Source organism: Pocillopora verrucosa, chromosome 6, assembly GCF_036669915.1.
Source record: "Pocillopora verrucosa isolate sample1 chromosome 6, ASM3666991v2, whole genome shotgun sequence".
NCBI lineage: Eukaryota > Metazoa > Cnidaria > Anthozoa > Scleractinia > Pocilloporidae > Pocillopora > Pocillopora verrucosa.
In genome coordinates, this window is record NC_089317.1 from 24,847,748 (window position 1) to 24,870,515 (window position 22,768).

Genomic DNA, 22,768 nt, shown 5'->3' on the forward strand with positions numbered 1-22,768 from the left:
TGTGTTTTCGGCGGAAATTATTAGCGTCAATAGACATACTGAACTTTTTTTTTGCCTTTTGAGGCTCGCGCCGCGGGCAGTTTTATTTTAAACGGTTCTGTCACTGTTGTTTTTTTTTTTTATAATACTGTCAGTCTAATATCTTAAATGTAACTTTGAGAGTGTGCAATGACTGTGTGCGATTGTCATTTTTATTCATACCTGTTTAGGGTTACCATTTATTCACCCGTATTAACTGACATCGATTCATGGAAAAACTCACGGTTCTGTCTTTCATGCTCATGAGGAAAATTTCATCAGCTGACTAACAGTCGGACTTGTAATTTTTAATTGTTCAAACATATATCATAAAATGTTTAATTATACAAAATAAATGCCGTACCTAAATATTCCTGTATTTCCTTCAACTTAAGGCCGATTGAAGAATCTTTTTTAAATTCGTAGATTCAGAGTTTTCAGAAACCGAATGGCGGATATCGTTATCACAAATATAACAGCTGTGTGATATCGTTTTTTTTTTTTTTGGCGGATTTTTTTTCTTTTGATTTGTTTTGTTTTTGGACAAAACAAAGAATTTACCAAATTTTTCAATAATGAAATGAAGTTCATTTTGAAGCATTATGCAACTTAATTATATTTTATTTTCCATCATAACGTACATGCATTTTCGTAGTTACGTAACGAGCGTGGGAGAAAAGCTATGTTTCACATAAGGAATCATAGCGGCCAGAACTTTGTGAGCTTGTCATAAGTTAGTTGATAAATGACAACCTAGAAATAGTAATGTCAAAAGCTTTTTGCGAAAACTACTAACAATCACAATTTTACTATGAGTGACAATGCAAGATCCGAAAAGGAAAAAAAAAAACACTAACAACAAAACAAAACAGCGACGCCAGCAATTAACTGTAACATGAAAAATGTGATTCTTTTCATCAAGGTTTTCTGTATTTTGTTTTAGCTGTTATCAATGGTAATTCCTTCAAGCAATACCATGATTTTTATAGGATGTCTTTGACAGCTCAAATGATCCTCTTCAGGAGAGAATTAAGGAAAATTGTCATTCATCTCAACAATAAAGCGACGAACAAATAGAAGGACAAACAAACGTAACATCCAGTCGTGGATTGGCCTCACGCAGAGTTTTCCTTCCGTCGCTTCCAATCGTTATGAGTAGAAATTTCATACAACAAGGTTAAAATCTAAGTCAGGTATGGCTTTCTCCACAACCGTCAGAAATACACTGTTAGATCTTTCATGATTTAGTCATCAGAATTCATCAATTACTTGTTCGTGAACAAACGCAGCTGATTCTAGTTTTGGAAGAAACGAAAACCCAGGCAAGGGACGGCTGTCTTTGAAGTGAGATTATTTAGATTCTTTATGAGAAATAATCACAGTCGAATTTTGTACTATATTTAGTCCGTTAATCCCCAATTCAAGCCCTATACTGATTTTTCCGGTAACCAAATCAAACTTGTCAAATATCACAAGATGAGAGTACTTTTTTACAGCTTACATCACTGTTATTATTGTGTTTTTCCATATATAAAATTTGTTGTTTCTATGTCGGTGACTCACTTACTTTAGTCAATCTTTAGCTTAGGAATAAAACATTTATGACAATTAAACACTATCTGCATATTAAATATACCTACCAATGACTTTTCATTTCTTTCTCTCAAAGCAGCCAGATTTCAGTGTAACTCAAATAAGCTTGATATTACTTCAACCGATGTTTTCTCGGCAAGATGCTCACATAAGTCCGTGCGTTTTGACACGAATAGTTTCCAGTTTAGTTTCATCCGGTGAATTGTTTCATTTTATCCGGCTGAAACAGCATAATTGTCACTAATTTTACGTAGCAATAGTTGCTTGTTATAAGAAGGAAATTAGATGCTCCTTCAGGGTTAGACTGCTGTATATTAACCAGCAAATATACGCCTCCATAGCAGCCATAAAAAATTACATTTCGCCAAAACATATTGTGATATTTTTTTCTTACTCCCCAAAAAGCGTTTGTACCGGATGCAACATGATTCGGTATCGTTTTAAATACTTCAGATGCGCTGAAGGTCTCAATAGGCTGAGTCAATAAATACGATAGCAAAGATGTTGTGTCCTTTACTGGGTGCACTTTGTTACATGTTTTAGCTTTCATTTTAAGGCTCAGTGAGAAATCCTCTTTTCACGGAGGAGACAACCTCTTTTGTGCCACTTGTGAATAAACAAAACGTGATCAAAAGCAAAATTCAACTTCCTTCCGTATTCGCAAGTCTATTTTTCATTGATTTGACAAATGTTCAATTTATCAGTAACCGAAAAAAGAATTGCTTTGCTTCCTTGCTTTTTTAGACGGATTACACATTTCTGTAGATTTTGTTTTGTCTTTATGGCTGGTCATGGACTTATCACAGAGGCGAAAAAAGGACTTGGGTACCCGAGGACTGTCGCGCATAATGAAAAAATAACAAAGATGTAAATGGCGTGAAATGTTTCAATGTATCAAACATTAACTTGTTATCAACATTTACCGCACGGGAAGTTTTGAGGGCATCCAAAATAACTACTCATAAAGGTACATCGACCAGTGTTCATTACACTTCGAAGATAACTGATTAAGGATATATTCGGCTAACCACAAAAAGAAATTGTTTGCGCAAAACATGAGGATAGGAAAAACTTTCTATACACACAAAAAAATTTAATATTTGATACGTTGAATTTTCAGAAATTTCATGCCATATGTCAATTTTGAGCGTGGTGAAATTACATTACGTGACCAAATTGCCTCAAGCAAAGAGATCAGTTTTGAAAAACACGAAATAGACTCTTCGGTTGACAGTTTAGAAAGGCTTTGTAAATTTTAATAAAGAATATTGACACGTTTTCAGAAGTGACTACCGAAATGTTCCATTTCAGGAATTATTTTCTCCCCGGCAGATGATGTTTCATTTACGATATAACTTAACATGAAAACAGTACGGCTTTCTTATCCCGCGCTCATTGGAACTACACTTACAATAATTTTATTAAAGTGCAAAAGAAAAAAGAGCAAAGAAATCGAGGGGTCGGTAAACTGTACCATTTTGAACATTCATTTTCGGAAAATGGGAAATTAACTTAAATAAACGGAAAACCACAGCGCTTATTTTCGAGGGCGTGGGTTTTGCGGGGTCGAGGATTTGCGGAGATTTTTTCAATCACTCTCTAAAATTCATGACCCAACAATGTTAATGTTTGTTTCGTGTGAATTAGGAGCAAACAGATTGAAAGCCACTTTCGGCTTCAGAAAGACATTGAAGATTTCGTAGTTTTTTGCACTCGAATAGTAATCTTACGTCTGTGTGAAACAAAACTTAATTTTATAGTGTTTCTTTTTTTGCGGAGGCGGAAAATTTAAACTCCGTAGAAAGCAAATTCTCGTCGCCTAAAGGGGTTCTTTTATTTCTTTCCACTGAAAAATACGCTAATTAAGAATGAATTTAAATAAACAAAATCATGAAAAGGCGAAAATGTAGCCTTGTACTGTCAAGAAAGAAGTAAGAGAAACAAACGAGAAAAAATATTTGCGATAAGAGTCAGCTTTTGATAATAGTCGTGTTCTTCCTGTCACCGTTGCTATGGTTTTCACAGAAAGCTGCTGCATTAGAAGGGTTTTCCAGCAGACATCCTCGTTCAATAAATTATCCGGTGATCGTAAAATACGTCATGATATCTCGAAGCTTTCCAAACAGCTTTTTGCTATTTGTTTACCATGGAATTTCATCTCTCTGAAGTGCCAATCCCCTTTTCGCACTTCTGTTACCGAAATGATGCAAGTCCAACAGAGATAATTACAAAGTCTAATTTTTTTATTTTTTTAAACCAAGTTCAAACCCTAGCGAGCGCCAAACGGGAAATGAACGCGCACTGAAATTGCTTATCTGCTGAAATCATTATAAACTCGTTGTCAAACAACTGTACTTCAAACATTCTGCCGACGCCACACAATAGGGCCTCGATAATACACACAAATGGTGCAAAAAGACGGTTTCTTTGTTTGATCAGCGACAAAAAACAGTTAGTGTTTCAAGGAGATTTTATTCTCACGTTCTGTCAGCGAAAAAGCAGCTCTCTTTAATATTTTATCAACTTGGTTTTGTGAAATCGGATTTTTATTTAGACTACGCGACCTGATAAGTCCGTTTTGGAAATTCAACTGGTGAGGTTGCTGTTGTCCGAATTTCAAAACCAATTTGTTGTTTTTTTTCTTCCAAGGCGTTTGGTAAAACTCCTTTCGTAAGAGGTACCTTGCTAATGGGGCCTTGAAAAAAAAACAACCACTTTGGTATAAAAACGCCAAAAGTTTACCATAAAGTAGCCGCTAGTTTTTCCTCTCGTCGGGACTGCAGCGGAACAATACGCGACGCCACTGATCATTTTGAAGGAGAGAAAAAGAGTGTGTATTTTGCTAAACGGCTACTAGTGTAGGCGTTTTACGCACGACGCACTGGGAGGCGAGCAGAATAACCGTGTCTAGCTACATATTAATCAAGTACTTGATTTTAATTCACTTAATTGAGACATAAACAGGAGAAGGAACCGCTCTTTAGCCGAAAGGCTAATAGATTGCATGAAACCTACAAATACGGTGAAAAGAAATCGATCCCCTGAGTGGAAAGACTTCACGTCAGCAGATGCCACTTCGTGAAAGAATTTCAAAGCCTGTCATTTACCAGATCAAGTTCCTCGTTTCATCAGCTGCACAGTACTGCAAACCATCTCGAGATCGAGGACAAGAGTCGCGTTTTCACATCTCTTAAAACACACCTCGGCTGAAAAAGGCGCATTTGCCAATCACATCTAAGAAAGAATCGAACAACGACAATTTTTAGTTTTTTTGGGACTGCCCTACTTTAGAGCGGGCTGAAATCTCAAATATTAGCCGTGCTTCTTTGTAAAGAAAGTCATAACAGTGAAAACCTACGGATTAACCGCATCACGAAAGAACTGGGACGAAGGACAACAACAGTAAAGACACAACTCCATCGAGTAAATCGACTCCTTGGTTGAATTTATATACTTTATTCAGATCAGCTTGCGTTGGATCCCAAAACAACGATGACGGAATTGGAAAACAACGGGTCAAACCTCCCTACCAGTGCAGAGATATCTACGGCCGCGCAAGCTACCGGAGAAACGTATTTTAGCCCCTCATATGATGGGGCACTGATTATTCTAAGCGTTATGATAATCGCCATAAATTTACTGGTGATTTCACTGTTCTTTTACCGCGAATATCTACAGACAAAAACGAACAGTTTGCTCATCAGTCTTGCCGTCTCCGATCTACTAGCTGGTTTATTGGGGATCCCTCTGATCGTCGCTTGTAACGCGGTTTTAAGAGCCGGAGTTTGTACAGCAGGAGCGCTGATCTACCGCTTTATAGCCGTCTCTACCATGTACCACATCCTTGTGGTGACTCTAGAAAGGTACATCTACGTGATGTATCCAATGAAGTACATTAACATCGTGACGGCACCACGGGTGCTCAAAGCTATCGCTGGCATTTGGTTGTTCTCAATTTTTAACTCGCTTATCCAGTTGACTTGGGAAGATCCAACACGATTCTTCAAACCTCGCGATTCAGTCTCTCAACAGTACGCACTTGCCTACACCATCGTGGGAATTGTCTTCTGTTTTTTTCTGCCTGCTCTGTTCATGGCCATCAGCTACGTGAGCATGTTCATGGTAATTCACCGTCAGATAAAGGAGATCCGTGGCCTGTACAACACGCGCGCTACGGGCGCCAACAATCAACGTGCTCCGATTGCTACAGAAGCGCGCGCCCTGATCATCTTCGTGGCGATGCTCTCAATTTTCATAATTTGCTGGCTGACGTTTTATGTCACCGGATTTTTAATTCTTCTCCCAGGGCTGCATATAGAGGCAATACCAGATGAGGTATTTATGACAGTTGACTTTATTCGTTTTTCTGTGTCTCTCGTAAATCCCATTTTGTACGCGTTTCTCAAGCGAGATTTTTCCAGAGCACTTAAATCTCTCTGTAAAAGGGATGGCATACAACCAGGGGAGCTTGCCTCGTCCTCGTCTACATCGCGATTTCGCACACTCACCATCAATTTCTCTCTGTCAAGATCCTCCGAAATGTATAGAGACTGAAATGTCATGCAATCGTCTCCAAGAGCAATTTAAAACTCTTACAAAGGTAGTGTGCCAAGGAACTAAACTAAACGATTTAAAAGGAGACATGGAAATTCAGAACTACACAATTATTACGCACTAAAAACGAAATTCAGAAATGCACTTCTGAGTATGGAAGCATGAAAAAACCGAAAGCTAAGAAAGGAACATTGAACAAATATGTTGAACCCAAGAGAGAAACACATCGAATTTAAACAAAGAAAAGAAGATTTAAAGGCTTGAAGAATCGGTAATATGGACTACAGGTTTTTAGGCTGGTTACGAACTAAGTGTTACAAATGAGTTAATGTGCGGCGTTGCAATTATCCTTTTATTCAATTTTTTTCCTATCTCAACGGGATGAAGAGGAAAATTTAACCTTTAGGTTGCGCTGTCAAGGTCTAGAGGTCTCGTGCAGAAAACTTAAATCGCCAAAGGACAATTCTTGCAGATTATTAACGGTCATAAAAATTGGTTCATGCTTCTTCATCTAGTGTTAAATTATGTAATCTAAGGGCCTGGTGAAAGGCAATTTCATCCGTTAGCTAAGTTCAAAGAGGTCAAAACTGAGACTAACGTGATCGTTAATTGGTGGGATTTATATCTTGCTGTTAAAAGGTGCATTTGTGTAAGAATTTTATGGCGCCCCAATGTTTTTCACTTTGAAAAATGTTCCATCAGAAAACAAATTAAGAAACAGATGCGAATTTAAGTACTATATTTCTGTGTTGACAGTATATGTAAAATCCGCAACAAAAACCACAATTTCTCTCCTTCTGCACTATGTGGGTTATTAATTTTTTCGGCAATTTTTAAGGTGAAACTTTAAAACCATTGTAGATGGATTCGTGCTGAGAATAACTGATTCCTTGCAAACGTGTCTGTTAATTCCGGTTTCATTGAGCAAGGATAAACTTTGTTTTCCTTAGGGGATTAAAAGGACTCGTTTGCGCTATAAAGATGAGATTATGTTTCGGATATGAAGTTAATTTTGAATGTTTCCCGGAAGATTACCGAAATCACACTGAGACTGAAACACACGAGACACAACAACGCTTGCTCACTACTATCCACTTTCAAAAGTAGATAATCTTGTTTAGACTTATTCCAGTACTGTATTAAGCATGTTCTCGGCCGAATCACTTCTAGGTGATTAACAGAACTTATTTATTTTCAAATATTGCAGCTTTTTCCGAGGTCTTTGATGGTGTTTTAATTACAAGGCGTACTGCAAAGGAGAAACAAAACAATGTTAAACTCTTTTAAATGCTTTTTCAGTGATGGCAGCTGGTTATGTACTTTATTAGTTTACGATCTGAAATGTTTACCTCGAGTTCTGGGTAAATACTGGATTTTTGCCGACAAAAATATGATTAAAAACCGTCCATAAGAGGGCTCGCTTTAAATAACAATGAAAAACCACTTTCCATTCTTTTAACGTTCCTATTCAATTCTTAGAAAGGATGTGTACATCCTCTAGGAAGATTTCTCTCGATAAATATTCCTTTGTGTTTTTCTTTTTGTCTTTGTATTGAACGAAAGGAAATTTGACAACATTTCCGCTGTAACAATTTACATAATATTTAGAGGAAAACAATACGCACACTGATTAAAATCATAAGCTGCACAACCCTCAAGGACTTCAATTCATGACATAGGATTTCTCTTTGAAATCTAACAAGTTTAAGTTTCAGTCAGATTATTTCAAAATCTGAGGTTGAATGGAAAATCGGTCAACGCCCAATGACAGTTTGAAAATTCTTCAGCTGGTATATGTTTATCGAATGGAATCAGTTTTTATTTCAGTAATAAAAATCGTCGTATCTAGTAGTTCTATAAGACAAAGGTTAATGTTGCTTTAAATACATAATTTAAATTGTAAAAATACAATAGCGTGGGATGTATGGTTAGCTGACCAGCGTTTTTAATAGCGCCTGGAGAATTTTTTGTCATCTTAATTGTTAATTTGCACGCGTCAGTGTTGAAATTTCGTCCTCTGTATACAAAAGAATACCATAGTTGAAGCGGGTTTTGAAGCTGGGTTTTAATGGCTTGTAGTGACGAGAAAGTAAAATAAAACATTTAGGTAAATATATTTACAACGACGTAAAGCAGTTGAGAGGTTTGCAAGTTTCCGAAGCGGGATATAAATAAGAACACACACACACACATATATATATATATATATATATCTATATACATAATTTCTTTATGATAGATTGTGTATTAAAAACAATCTTTTCACTGCAGATGAGTCAAGTGTGTGTTTAATTACAGGTGGAATCAATACACAACTTCTTCAACCAACACAAAAGAGCTTTTAGTTAATACTAGAAATCCTTGATGAAAAACAAAATTGCCGAAATGAAGGAAAACAATGGTAACCCAATATTTCCCAACTTTGAATTGAAAATATCAACAGAAAAATGAATTTGAAACATTTTGAAGTTTCCTCGAAAATAATTTCAGGTCTCAACCTGATTATTAATCGACAACGAAGCCGAAGATGCGAGACAGGACAGGAAATGACGAGTCTGTATGGAAAAACTCTTCCGCGAAGTAACGGTCAAGAGCGGGTAAAAAAACTGAAACATACCCGGTTGCCGGAGAATAAACATCGTCTTTAGATTTCAATACGATTCCGCGATGGTTTCAAACCTTTCAATTCTCACTTCGATTAATGACCTAACACCATATCTAGAGTAGGATCAACAGCCAATCAGAGCGAAACAGAATATCACAGGCAACCAATGAAAACTCACAGGAAAAACAAGAGAACTGCCAAATGCGCGGGAAAACGCGAGTGGCCAAGTCATGATGTGTAGTAAGTTTGCATCTGATTGGTTGAGAGAGTAGCGCTAGTTGCTGGACCCATTAAACCAGACACAATTATCAATACTTTCGTCTCGCATTCGAAAATTGCTTGGCTGTTCTGTTGAAAAAAAAAATGTGTAAAGCTAGTGGTACTTCTTGCAGTACATTCCACGCTAGTTCATAAGAACTTCGAGGAAGACGGAACCCCTTAGCCGAGCTGAAGAGGATCGGATAATGCTCACTTTTCCTGAATAAAGATCCTAAATCAACCCAACAGAAAACTTTAAAGCTCTTATTCACAGTAAAGGCAAGTATTAGTTACCTTGGGTATACAAACGGCTGAAAGCTTTTTTCGGTTCGTTGGTTTGGTTTATGCTTGGTGTTTTCACGGTTTTAATAACTTAGATCTGGCTTTTCAGTTCCAGACGCACTCGTTTTTGACATTTCACCTTCACAACGAAATCAGACTCTTCCCGCTGATTTACGATGGTCACCCTCGTTTTCCACGGTTTGGAGAAAGGAGTAAGGAATTTCAATATGATTGTGGGTCTTATATACTGAGATTAAGTTGGAAAAAGAAAAAGAACATGCTCACAAAAAAGGTCTTTATTACCACAATCCAAAATAACTCTCGGTATAAATCAACCTAGTAATAAACTTTCACGAGGGCATTTCGACAACATCAGAATATTAGAGAGTTATAAAAAATACACTTAGTTTTGACGCATGCATAGAAAACCGCAATAACATGCATTACACCTTTACGATCAAACAAATACTCCACTTTTCGCGGTTTGGACTCAGCTCTTCACATACAGATCGCAAAATAACCTCAGTCATTCGAGATCTAACCCAAGCGCGGTCTTTTTTTCCCAAATTAGGTAAAATCCGTGTATGTATGAAAAATTTAATTTACAACAAAGACCATATAACATCATTAAGTCGCTTTTCTGAACAGCGAACACTTTAAATAAATATCAAAGACTTACATCAATTATTCCATTTTCCCTAATTCATATCTAAAAGAAATGAACTCCAAGGCCCTTTCAAAGCGTCGTGACCAAATGCGTCACAAAACGAATTCCTTTGTCCAAACGTCACGCAACTCCTGCCTGTGAGAGCTGTCACGGACAGAACGTTTCCCAACACCTGAGCTCGTTCTCTTTAAACCCTTTAGTCACCAAGTCACCCTCTATGATACTATGACTTCATCACATCCTTGTGGTCATAAGTAGTGCACCCTCTGTATCCTCCTCAACGTCTTCCATGTCCCCCCCGGATTTTGACGTCGTTCCATTCTCCCTTGCTGTTTCGCTATCAACCTGGAACAAAAATATGGACATTATCTACCTTCTCGTTACCACTTCAGTTCTGTGGCACAAATTTTTTTCGACAACATTTGTCACGAGCAAGGAACAAAGAAAAACCCTCATTTTTAAATTGATTAAGATGACAAATTTTGAGCTTGATCGTCGAATAAGTCATTTATTGGCTTACTGATCAACATCTTCTTCCTTATGTTGAAATCACTTCATTTCAAAGATGATAGGTGGTGAGAGATAAGAACATTATCATCTAATAGGTGTGCTTGATGTAATATCAAATTCTCAGACCAATCATTTGAGAAAAATGAATAGAAACTTAAAGAGAATTTCGGCTTAGGGTCTGCTTCTACACGCACCTGGTTTAACTGTTGTTGCTCGTCCTGTAGTTTACGAGAGTTATTCTGTGCGCGATCTGGTAAACAGTAACCTATTTTGAACAGCAGTCGAGAGTCCACATCACCGATCCTATGATCACCTGAAAAAAAAGAAAGTTCCAAATCTTTAGTTTAAGCAAAGAAAGACGAGACGAAAAAGAAAATAGCACTGGATGTGTCCAGCAATTAACAATCAGATCTTAGGACTTAGGGTTAGGGGTAAGAGCTCTCTATTTACGAACGAAACCAGTCAAACTCCTTTGATCGATAAATACCTGACTACCGTGGTCGAATCTACTTACACAAACGGATCGAACTTGTTTAAAAAAAACCTTACCCTTGTGTGCACAACAGTCATCAAACCTGTCTGAGTAACAGAACTCTACACTTGATTAAAGTAATGAAGTCCCTAATCTTGACACCTAAAAAAAAACCTTGGAACCTTCACCAGGTTACTTTGAATTTTGTATCATTGTAATAAATACGTACATTTCAGCACGACTTACCAGGCCATAAGACGCTGACAATCAGTCCAGTTAGATACGTCACTGCAAAGCACACAGCGCTGTACCATAAAAATGAGAGCCTGTAAAATGCCAGGCCTTCGTATTCCTTCACTGGAGGCGGTGTACTTATGAGAAAAACAAAGTATATATTCAGTACCTTATCTCATCCTTGCTTTCAAAGCGACATTTCTTAAGGTTAATTAGAAATGGCTCACCGCATGTGGATCTTTCGACAGTATATGAAAACTACAGCACTTTTAGATAGGGTGCAAAATCAATTTGAGTGTCATGAGACAAAAGTAATCAAAACTTTTAATCAGACTCTTGTTAAATGACACAAGAATTCCATGAGAAATCACACTCATTACGAGACGGTCTCGAGCGCGGGAAAACGGGAAGGACTAGGTAGAGATTTGTTTTAGTTTCACATTTGATTGACCGAGAGTTTGGCGCAAGTTTTCTTGATCCATCAGAGAGTACGTGAGGTAAAAGCAATGTAATCCCGGATTAATTTCAACAGTCAACTGAAAACAGCCCTATTTTCACAGTGACGGCTAACTACGTTTATGAATAAAGGGCAAAATTACTGAGCGCTGATTGGTTGAGAGAGAGGGCATTTTTTCTTAATCGAGGGCATTTTTAGTAATCAAGAGAGGGCATGATTACCTGTTAATGATTGGCTAATCCGTTGCATAGCAACCGTTCGTTATCTTGAAATTTGTTAAAAATAGACTGCGCGCGTGATTTTCCTTCGTATAAATTTTGCCCTTTATTGATAAACAAGTAATCCCATGAGACCTCGTACTATTAAGGATTAATTGCACTTGAGTTTTCAAAATTTTCCAAATTTTGGAAAATTTTGAAAACTCTCGTGCAATTAATCCTTAATAGTACTTGGCCTCATGTGATTACCTATACTAAACCCTACGTATTAGACGTGGGTACACGAGAAAGTGTATTTCTGTATTCAGCAACGAGGAAACTATCGTAAACCCTTTATCTCTTGATAAAAGAGAAACAAACTATTCACATCTTTCGATGGGTCGCTGTTTTTGGATACTTCGACAGGGTGATGATCACATACAACTCGGGAAGCTCCGGCCTCCCACACAAACAACAACTTTAATAACTATGATTTAGGAGGTAGAACTAATCACTGCATAAGTTCACTCTTCGCACTGTGAGTGACTTTTATTTCTTTTCGAAGAAACAAGTGTCAGAGTGACTTACAGGCCTCATAACGTCCTCTCTATTGTAGAAATTGTGCGGGTGGATTTTTCCAATGAAAATCAAATCCTGAACGGGTAATGATAGAACCAAAGCGTTTGTTGAATAATAATAATAATAATAATAATAATAATAATAATAATAATAATAATAATAACTTTATTTAAGTGTCAGCGTATTTTAGCACTGCTGTGCTAATTGGGGACACTGTAAATAAGGAAACAAATATCGTAAATGAACAGAAACTCGTTAAAAACCCCAACTGGTAGGAGGCAGACCAGTTGGCTATTTACAAAGCGTGCAGGAGTTGAATTCGGGGTCACCGAAGACAAATCCATCCAGTGGCAGGGAGGAGGACTTGAACCCGGGACCTCCGGCTTACAAGTGCAGCGCCCTAACCACTAGGCCACGCTCGCCTCCTTAAAATAATGAATAAGCTGAAGAAAGAGATGAATATAGAACAGGACGGTTTCAAACTCCAGCGCTATTCCAGGTTGTAACACACGCACGTAATGTGTGATTTTTTTTTACCAATAACAGAAACAATGACTTTCTAAGCTATTGTTTCGTAGCTCCACTTTGACAAGGTAATGAGCTAAAGCAATATTCCCTGAGGAGGAATGCGCGCGTCATCTTTGACCAATCAGAGCTCTCCAGAATACGTTTCTCCGTTAATATTACGGATCTATAATTTTTTCGCTACTGCAAGTAAATGTCTCGAGAACAATAGGCATTCTGAGCGATGAACCACCGTGATGTTTCAGAACCCTCCCGTTCCAACAACAACAATCAAAACGCTTGGTGTCATTAACTCATGCCTAATCAGACTGCGTTCCAGTTCTCCTCTCTTTTGTCACAAAAGCGGGATATTTTGACGGAAACTTGCATGCATAGCTTATGAAAATTTAGCGTCGCGCTGTTTTATCCTGCAAATGGTCAAATCAGGCTCAAACTCGGTTCCAGTCTCCACCCTGCGCCTGTACTAACCTGGTTGAGTTCATCATGATTGTGCTGTTCGTTGGCATAATTTCACACTTTTCTGTGGAGAAGGGAGCTTTAGCGGCGGGCGGAGGGTATAATTTAGCACCGATACCGATCCACAGCCCCACGATAAATCCTAGTAACAATCCAATGTACACACCCTGATAAAATAAGGGAACATTGGTATCCATGAGGGAGACTCAAAAACTAATCGTTATGTCCAGGGTTCATGCTTAAGCCATCAGATGACCACGTAACTGTGTTCTGTTCTAACGAGTAATCTAATGTGAGTAGTAATACTCTACACAACTTCGTGTCACAGAAATCGGAAAAATCGGAAGAATGCTACGTACCCTGGAGTGAGCTCGACGAGTGAACATTCCAAGACAAAATGCTCCTACCACAGGCCCACCAACAACTCCAAACACGCTGTAAAATGTCTGAATAATACAACAAAGTGTAAGGAATTGGATGTTAACTCTTTAAGTATAGGTATTAACGTGATTTCGAGTGCAATTTGGTGTTAAGAAGTACGAGTAAATTTTTTTAAAGACAAAAAAAGAGCACGAACCCGTAGTGCTTATTAAACCAAATTGAAAGAGAGAAATCATAGCTGAAAAAACATGACAGAAAGGGAAGACAGACGAAATTTTGAAAGTGTTTACGTGCTTATTGAAAATTTGCTCTCGTGTTACAACTTTGCTCTCTTGTTACACGAGAATGCACACGTTTTCAGCCGATCAGAAGCCCGTAATTTTGTCATGTACATTATTGATTTAACACCAAAATCTCGTAACTGATTTAAAAGGAAGTGTGTCGCAGCTTGTGAGGAGAATTAATAAACAGATCTTGGGAGCTAAATTATTGATCATTTACCTCTAAGTTAAGAAAGTGAATTCTGAATTTCAGCCTCAGTTTGGGGAGCGAATTTGTGAGGTTACAACAGGGTAACCATAGGGGCTTTGTGAGGTCACACTAGGGTAACTACAGGGGCTTTATGAGGTCACAGTAGTGTAACCATAGGGGCTTTGTGATGTTACAACAGGGTAACTATTGGGGCTTCGTGATGTTACAACAGGGTAACCATAGGGGCTTTGTGAGGTCACTGTGAGGTTTGTGTGTGGTAACTAGGGTGTCACCAAGGGTCATTGTAGAGTCCCCATAGGATTACAGTGGAGACAGAGTGAGAGGTCACTGAAAAGTCAGGAGTCACTGTGGGACTGTCACTGGGTTACTGACAAAAGGAAAAGTAAATACAAAACTGTATATCTAACAACTTCCCACCAACAGGAATCAGTTGTCTTGTAAAAGAGATTACACTATAACACCTCCTTATTGTTAATTTAACCATGACTCTCATTCACAATTGTGACAAACCTGCAAAATGGCACCAAGCTTGGTAGCAAGGAAAGACAGGCCGATAGTTAAACCTCCAAACGCAAATGCTGCATGGAAAGCAAAAAAAAATACTTTGTCTTGAGGAACCTTTAAAGTGTGGGGCTGTATGTGATGAGTCAAACTCAATGCACTCTACCGAGTTCCTCTATACTCAAGCATTTGAACTACTTTTTATAACACTGCAACAAGTTACAAAATATGGAGAATGCCACATTGAAACATAAATAAACTCTTCTATAAAGGTGCATTGCACCAACATGTGAACCATTGTGAATGAACAAATTTAAAACATGTTTTTGTTGTTGCTTTCTTTCCAACTGTTCAGAAACAACAAGTTGAACCAACAATCTAAGACCTCCACTTAATCCTTGCCAATGTTCCTCCTCTGATGAAGAAAGATGATGACCATGACTTCACTCTTTGACTAAAGGTCTAAGATTTAGCTGATTTGTTTGAACTGGTGATAAAACTATCCACCCCAGATTGAGCATAATGGACTTCTCGATGTCTAAGTGGAGGAAATAGCAATTTTCAAGTAGTACTACACTGTCCATTTGCTTTTAGACCCTAGCTAGTCTACAGCAGTTAATTAAGATGGACAGTGTAACTTCAAATGTACTCACCAAGAAGTTTAGAGTATAAGGTTGCGCGAGTCTCCGTTAACTCCTTCTGTCTATATCTGGTCCAAGGTCGGATGAAGTCTTCCAACACTACAGCTGCTAGCGAGTTTAGACCAGAAGACACAGTGCTAAAACAAAGCAATCAAGAATAAAGAACACATCTTTATGATGAATCAGATTGTTAAATTAGTAAATGAAAAATTTTACATAGTCTTCACAAATTTGGAAGGTTTCAATCCCACTTCAAACCTATCACTCTACCAATCTTATTCTTGGATTAATTACTAATGTTATTGTTATGCAAGGGAAGGGAAGCTTCCTTCGTATTCTGCTCTTTAATAAAACCCTACCCTTTGAGTATTTAGTTAGTATGTTAAAATTCCACTGAAAGGTAGGGATGTGGTGAATGAATATGTGGTGAATGAATATGTGATGAATATGTTTGTCATAGTTCTTTGATGTACTGCATAGTTATATGGATGCAGTTGTTGGATCAACCAACTTTATGGGAAACTCCCCCACTCTAATGCATAATTTTACTGACTGTTACAACATGCACCCTACAAAATAACAAGTATTTGCTTAAAGTTACCTCAGTGTTCCACTAAATAGACAAGCCATGAATAAACCTGGAACTCCATACAATGATCCCAGCACATGCATAACAAAATATGGCAGGATCTATAAAATAATATAATACACTTTATGAGATTGGCAGTGAGGATGCAAGGATTCTACAAAGCTGGATGGCCTGAGGCTGGAAATATTGTCTATGCTGCTGGTTAAAATTACCACCAGAGTAAGAGGTCCACTGCATGCAAATACTATGCTGTTTGCTAACATTTATTTCTGACTTTGACGAAATTTGGAATAAATAATCTCAAACTAGGTTGATTTGTATTTATCTTTTCCTGAAAATTGTAGTAACCATAATTCATAACTTAATAATAACCATAATTTATAATTCATAATTTAAAAGAAACTAGTTTAAAATCTAATTGTTAAAGATTCGTGTTCAACTGCATTGTCTAAAAACATTTACAATGTAGATGGGAACAGAGCATCATTTTTTAAAGGAGGAATGGCAAATATGAAAGAACATTTTGTCGTTGGCAAATCAATTACAGGGAAATGTACACTAATTCCAACACTTTTATCATATAAACCACTATATACATCAAGTTAGTGATGAATTATTCAAAGACTTTGTTTCTTTTACCTGGTCACCCTTCTTTATCTGTTTATTTGAAATGGGATCACAGTCAGCATAAAATGCATAAATTACACATCCACACAGGGCACATAGACTAACTGCTAAAATACTGAGAGGCAAGTTGATCCAAACAGCCCTACAGAATGAACAAGATTGAAAAGACTCAGTTCTATAGAAATTCAACAGACCATGTAAGGGTGTGTATTAGCAAACAGAGAATGGATAATTCTCAGGCTATATTTCACAATTCTCCCTCTTAAAAGCATTGTTGCCAGCTGCTAACTGCTGGCAAAGTTTAACAGTTAAGAAAGAGGTAGTCGCTGGCTGGATTTTGACTGGCAATTACTTGGTCAAGTGTAACAAATGGTTTTAATGTGTTGCGCATTGATGCCACTACAACTTGTGAGGGAATTTGCATCAAATCTTGTTTTGAGTGACTTCTTTGCCATGTCCTGTTTCCATATCTTGTCTTCACCATCTTGTAAATGTGAAGCTAGGCAGCCTCATTGTGAAGCAGTTCCAAAAGATTGGGATTAGAATTTGTTATCAAATCGCTCTTTGAGCCAGCTTATTTTTCATCCTAATCAGCATACTTCTTGCTTCTATTCAAAATTCTCAGCCATACTGTTGATAGCCTGAGTTCCCTGCTCTTTTACAAAAATCCTCTTTTCTTAAAGAAAACCTAACAACATCACCCAAGTCTACCTTTGCCTGACACAGGTCCTTTACATGAATGGCAAAACTCTGAGAATGGAAAACAAGAAAGTGCAACTACCCATGCCTGTTTGACAATTTCTACCTGAAGAGGAAAGTAACTCTACCTTTGATTGCCAGGCAAGATAAATAATAACAAAATCAATTCGCTCACAATTTTGCTTCTTTGTTAGATTTTGCTGCCAAAAATCGCTGAACAGCAGTTTGATTGACAGCCCAGAGTGGAAACAAACCAAAAGCACCACCAATGATCAGACTCCAAATTGACAGACGTTGTGTAGGATCTGGGTTTAAACTGTAAAAACACAAAAAAAAATTAGCTGTACATGTCATGTGTAAAATGTTGAGAATTCTAATTCCAAAAAAAATTTTGCCCCCCTTCCAATTATATATCATTATCATCCAGGTAAGGGAAGACCTCAAATTGATATACTGTAAATTCATGGAACTTTGTTTCAACTTACTCAATAAACTTGAGTCGTTGGCCTTTCTCAAGACGATCAAACACATTTCCAAACCCTCCAACTTTGTGTGTGCCTACAATCAGTATTGCAACTAGACCTCCGAGCATAACAATGGCTTGGAAAACATCATTCCAAATAACAGCCTTCATACCTCCCTGAAAAATCACAAGACATTTGTGTCAACACATGGTGAACATATTTTCCTGAGAGGTTATAAAGAAGATATGATTATGTTCTCAATCCCAAGTCTTAATTCTCTTGACCAGTGTCACAGGTCAAGGGAGACACGTTCGTCTTGTAATTAGCACCTTGTACTCCAGGTTCCAGTCATTTGAAGTGTGGATAACACTATTCACTGGAAAATCTCCGACCAGTGGATAGTACAGTACCTTAAGTTAATACTTATCTGCTGGATAGTAAATAATCCATTGGATGGTGTCATTAGCTCTTTGAACAACTGAGCCCAGATTAATATTACCAGGTTTGAGCTCTAGCAAGGTCAGTGTGTCATAATTGAGCTGTTAAAAGGAAGGGAAGGGTAACCTGCGATTAACAAGCCCCCTCCTCAGGAGGGAAGGCAACACTTCTCCTCTAAAGTGGGAGGAGAAGCAGTACTCCTTCTTAAGGGGGGGGGGGGCAGGGGGGAAAGGGGAAAGGGGAAAGCAATACTCCTCCTCACTAAATGTTACACAAACCAGTAGATGTACCTTTTAAAAAACAATTTCAATTCAGGAAAAATTGAGAGCACTAAATCTGCTCTAGATCTTGGAATAAAAATGATGACATCAAACTTACAATAGTTGTGTAGAAAGTACAGACAATTCCAATGGATATGATTGACGCCCACACCGGAAATCCTGTAACTGTGTTCAAAAAAGTTTGAAAAACATTTAGCAACAGACAATATTCTTTAATATTTACAGTACTGCTAAATAATTGAAATTTCAGTTACCTGCTTCTAATGCTATGGCTGGACCATAAATCACAATGGCCATGTACAGAGACTATAAATAAAAGGAAAAAGTCTGAGATTACTCTTAAAGTAATTCTTATCTTGTTCATTATATATCTTATTAGTTCACACAATTTTGGTGCAAAATTTTAGAACTGACCAAATGGTAATGGTAAAGGTAACATAATATTAATACATAATAAAAAGAAAAAACAAAAGTATGTACAAGATAAATAAACAACTGATATCTTACTGTTTGGATTATAAAACAGACACTGCCAATGATACGCACTCCATTAGAAAATCTCTTTTCTAAATACTAAGACGGAAAAAATTATTGTTAGTATGCCTCTCATGATTAACAACCAGTAAGGCATAATTCCAAGGTTCCTCTCAAAAAGATGTGTTTCCACACATCCCTACCAATTTCCTGGTATTAGGAGCATTTATTCTCCTTTTAAGGGGCAGCAGACATTTGGCAATAGTGGAAATGCTCATCTCTTAGAAATGCTTCTTGGAATTAATCCCAAAACTGGCATCGCTTATGGTTTGACAGGTAATTTAGTGTTAACAACTGAGTTGAAAATGTAAATAAGCCACCATAAAGAGATTAAAGGCTGACATTTCAAGTGCAAGTCCTTTGCTCTGATGAAGGGCTAAAGCTCGAAACATCAGCCTTCAAACTCTTTACAGTAGCTTATTAACATTTTCAACTCTGTTGTTAACACTAAATTAACTGTGATACTCCAGGGCGTGAAATTGCGCCTTATACAGGCGCCAATGTGTCTAAATTTTTCACTTTGGCTACCAAATCCTGAAAATTAGCTGCCAAATTGACAACTACAATACTTCATCATAACCCTAACTAGAGATATAGTGAATTAAAGTGATTTGCAAAGAAAAATCCTCTGCAAACTTCCCCGTTAAGTTTGTCTCCAAAAGGTAGCACGAAAGTCTCGACCGATGACTAGACGCCATCTTGGATTTAGGTTAGCCTGAGCATTGTATACCATCCATCCTAGTGTCCACTTTGTAGCACGTTAAAGATCTTTTTCTTAACTTAATTTTTGAGAGTCTATCTAAAGTGCTGACAGCGTAAAAAGAAGTTTTGTTTGTCTTTAAAAATGGTGACCATCCTTTTTTTAATTGGCTACCACTTTGAAAAATTTAGGAGCCAAGTAGCTATCAGAAAAAAAAATAATTTCATGCCCTGTACTCTCCCACTGATGCAGCACTACAGTTTCTTTAGAAACTTACCTCCTTTACTCACTTGTTTTGAGTTTGTTGTAGTTTATTTTCCTAATAATTTACTCACTTGTACATAAAAGAAGGAGACGTACATAGAAATTAGACAGTTTAGACCATAGGTTTTTCATTGAAACTTGCAGAAAGTCTGTGCCCCTGATCACAAGCCAGGAAAATAATTTTCCACTAACATGTTGTGAGCATCCAATGATCTTGCTTAGTTTTTTTTACTTAAAGAATAATAGGAGCTTAGTAGTTTGATGTTGTGTGTCACTAACATAAATCTATATAAATAACAACGAAAGAAGTCTAGACCACTGGCATTTGCCCTAAAAATTAACCATACTTCTTTGTTAATCAACATGAATGCTACAATATAAATGTTCAATGACTGTGGATAAAAACATGAACACTCTTCTTTTGGTACAAATTTAGGCTCACTTCAGACGCCATTCTTCAGACGAGCCGAATCGAATTCGATACATTAAGTTTATGTGAAGTACAGCATCTGATTAAATTTAGAATGGCTGATTTAATTTAGATCGGCTCTGTCAATTAATCCTGCCTGGCTCAGCAGGGAAGAACAGCTATAGGCCGACTTTGATTCGGACGCCATACTTCAACCGAGCCAAACCAAAGGCATAAATTATTTAAATGTATTTTTCAAGATGTTTTTACTCAAGAGCATGCGCAAACTAGACAACGCTGACATGTGTTCTTTGTTTTTCAGCACAACAAAATATACTCACTTGAAATTTAACATCCCAATTTGTTATAAATGTTCAATTTTTGAAGATAACGAAGATTACCATGGACGGGTCACTGGTAAAAGTGTTGCCTTTAAGATGGTTTGCATTCTTATTCTTATTCTTCTTTTTACACAGGTCTTCAACATTTTGAGTAGAAGAAAGGCTCTTGCTCGCAGATTGCTACCGGAATCCATGGCATCAGCCATGTTTACAATTGTATGCTAATTTTAATTTTCTTTGATTAATTAGTTTGGCCGAGTAAAGTTCGGCATTTGAAGCAAGTCTGCCAGGATTAACAAATTTGGACGAATGAACAAAGGTGGTGCTACATTAGTGGGAGAGTATAAGAGGTAATTTAGTGTTAACACCTGAGTTGAAAACGTAAATTAGCCACCGTAACGAGTTTCAAGGCTGACGTTTTGGGCGTTAGCCCTTCGTCAGGTGAAACGTCAGCCTTTACACTCTTTACGGAGGCTTAATCACGTTTTCGAATCAGTTGTTAGCACTAAATTACCTGTTAACTAATTTGAGTCGGCCTTTCGTTGAATTCGATTCGACGCGGCAGAAGTACGGAGTCTGAACCGGGCCTTATAAAGATAAGTCATAGATCGAATGGGAAAAAAAAAAGGCTTTGGTTTTTATGTTAAATCACTATCGACCTCCACTTGGTACAGTTCCATCTCTTATTTTTTCTATTTTCCCGATTTTATTTTACAGGCAGACTTTGATCCACGACCAATATAAAACACGTGGTTACAAATAATCAATACACCACGTGGATTTTATAAGTTTGTAGAAACTGTGAACTTATTAAAACACTGTCAAACTTTTTCAACCAAAGGACTATTAAAAGAAAAAGTAAGAATTAGAACACTATGACTTAAAAGGCACCTTCACAATATACTTATTGATACAAACAAAACAACACGAGCTTAATCATTGAATCAGTACTTTTGTCATATGATCAGCTTACCTCGTATGAACTCGAGATATCTACAGCGCGGAAAACGGGAACGAAAACCAGTGCCACGGATGGAAAGAGAATCACGTAGGAGGCAATGATAAGCCAGTACTGTGTACCATAAATATAAATTTCTGCAGGTACACCAAGAATTGTGATAGCGGACATGAATGATGCGATCAAAGATAACGCAACAGGTATCGCCATCATCCCACGGTTCGCGAAGAGAAATTCCTTCGTTGTTCGCTGCTTTCCTCCGGTTAAGGCATGGTATATTCCAATAGCGGTCGACAGGATTAACATAATTCCAAACACGGCAAAATCAATATTGCCAAACTTTACCTTTACTTTCGTGACCATGTTGTCTCTCTGTAATGGAATGTACATTCCCATACATAATAAGAACGTCATGTACGCAACGCTGAAGAGTCCGGGCAAGAGACTGATTGCCGTTAACTTGGGGCTACAACAAAACACTGACCCCGGATCAACTGACCCCCCCTACTGACCCCCCCCCCCCCTCTAACCCCCTCTAAAAGTTCACTGGAAATAATATAAAAATGAAAATAAGGCTGACTTAAACATAAGGAAGAAACAACATTTAAATTTCCAAGATGGCGGAAGATAATCGCGATCTCCGCGTTTCATTGAAAGTGTTAGTTCTCTTTTCCAAAAAACTAGAGGCAACTGTAAAACGGTAAATGTAAAAGTTTCAATTTACTTATTCACTTCCACGTAAAAAAATGTTTTCCTTTGGAATATGTGAACACGCTGATCGAGTAGAAATGTAAGAAACCGGTGACACAGCGGCAAAATGAGTGCGCATGTTTGAAATGCGTGCGAAAATTTACGCGCGAAAAGGAATGGGAATGACAATATTTCCATAGTAACACTATAGCGGCGATATGGCGGCATTTTAAAAATTCATTGTTTGTTTTTATTTGGCGGGGATAAGCCCTAGCCTTAACAGATAAGGTTCCCACTTTCAAGAAAGTTTCCTTCGAACCTACTCTGCAATATATCTTTCCCAACAAAAAAA

The 22,768-nt window shown here is 37.6% G+C and overlaps 3 protein-coding genes across 3 annotated transcripts in view; 2 read left to right on the plus strand and 1 right to left on the minus strand.

The window, feature by feature from the left end:
- Positions 1 to 519, plus strand: part of LOC131780189 (peptidyl-prolyl cis-trans isomerase NIMA-interacting 4-like) — a 4,371-nt gene extending 3,852 nt beyond the window's left edge. The window contains exon 6 of the mRNA XM_059096906.2: positions 1 to 519. This exon is cut by the window's left edge and continues 120 nt beyond it. The gene's annotated coding sequence lies outside the window, so the exon portion shown is untranslated.
- Positions 520 to 3,992: 3,473 nt separating this feature from the next.
- Positions 3,993 to 8,355, plus strand: LOC131780826 (histamine H2 receptor-like). The gene is made up of 2 exons (XM_059097447.2): positions 3,993 to 5,946; positions 7,373 to 8,355. Exons 1-2 carry the CDS (start codon positions 5,104 to 5,106, stop codon positions 7,400 to 7,402), a joined length of 873 nt encoding a protein of 290 aa, XP_058953430.2. The 5' UTR covers positions 3,993 to 5,103; the 3' UTR covers positions 7,403 to 8,355.
- Positions 8,356 to 9,593: 1,238 nt separating this feature from the next.
- On the minus strand, positions 9,594 to 22,093 carry LOC131781949 (sodium-coupled monocarboxylate transporter 1). Its single transcript, XM_059098686.2, has 15 exons — positions 21,742 to 22,093; positions 19,028 to 19,093; positions 18,775 to 18,826; positions 18,618 to 18,685; positions 17,823 to 17,977; positions 17,513 to 17,653; positions 16,651 to 16,780; positions 16,024 to 16,112; positions 15,435 to 15,559; positions 14,791 to 14,858; positions 13,767 to 13,853; positions 13,420 to 13,574; positions 11,206 to 11,330; positions 10,682 to 10,800; positions 9,594 to 10,322 (listed from the first exon to the last, which is right to left on the minus strand). The coding sequence occupies exons 1-15, from the start codon at positions 22,087 to 22,089 to the stop codon at positions 10,212 to 10,214; spliced, it is 1,839 nt and encodes a 612-aa protein (XP_058954669.2). The 5' UTR covers positions 22,090 to 22,093; the 3' UTR covers positions 9,594 to 10,211.
- Between the last annotated feature and the right edge of the window lie 675 nt (positions 22,094 to 22,768).

What these genes read in the sequence shown, in the direction of transcription:
- LOC131780826 (XM_059097447.2), top strand. Translation starts at nt 5,104, where the DNA reads ATGACGGAATTGGAAAACAACGGGTCAAACCTCCCTACCAGTGCAGAG. An exon ending in TAGAGGCAATACCAGATGAG is followed by an intron (nt 5,947 to 7,372) that starts GTATTTATGACA and finishes CAAATATTGCAG; the next exon opens with CTTTTTCCGAGGTCTTTGAT.
- LOC131781949 (XM_059098686.2), bottom strand. Translation starts at nt 22,089, where the DNA reads ATGGTCACGAAAGTAAAGGTAAAGTTTGGCAATATTGATTTTGCCGTG. An exon ending in AGATAAAGAAGGGTGACCAG is followed by an intron (nt 16,113 to 16,650) that starts GTAAAAGAAACA and finishes ATTATTTTATAG; the next exon opens with ATCCTGCCATATTTTGTTAT. An exon ending in AGCTTGGTGCCATTTTGCAG is followed by an intron (nt 13,854 to 14,790) that starts GTTTGTCACAAT and finishes TGTATTATTCAG; the next exon opens with ACATTTTACAGCGTGTTTGG.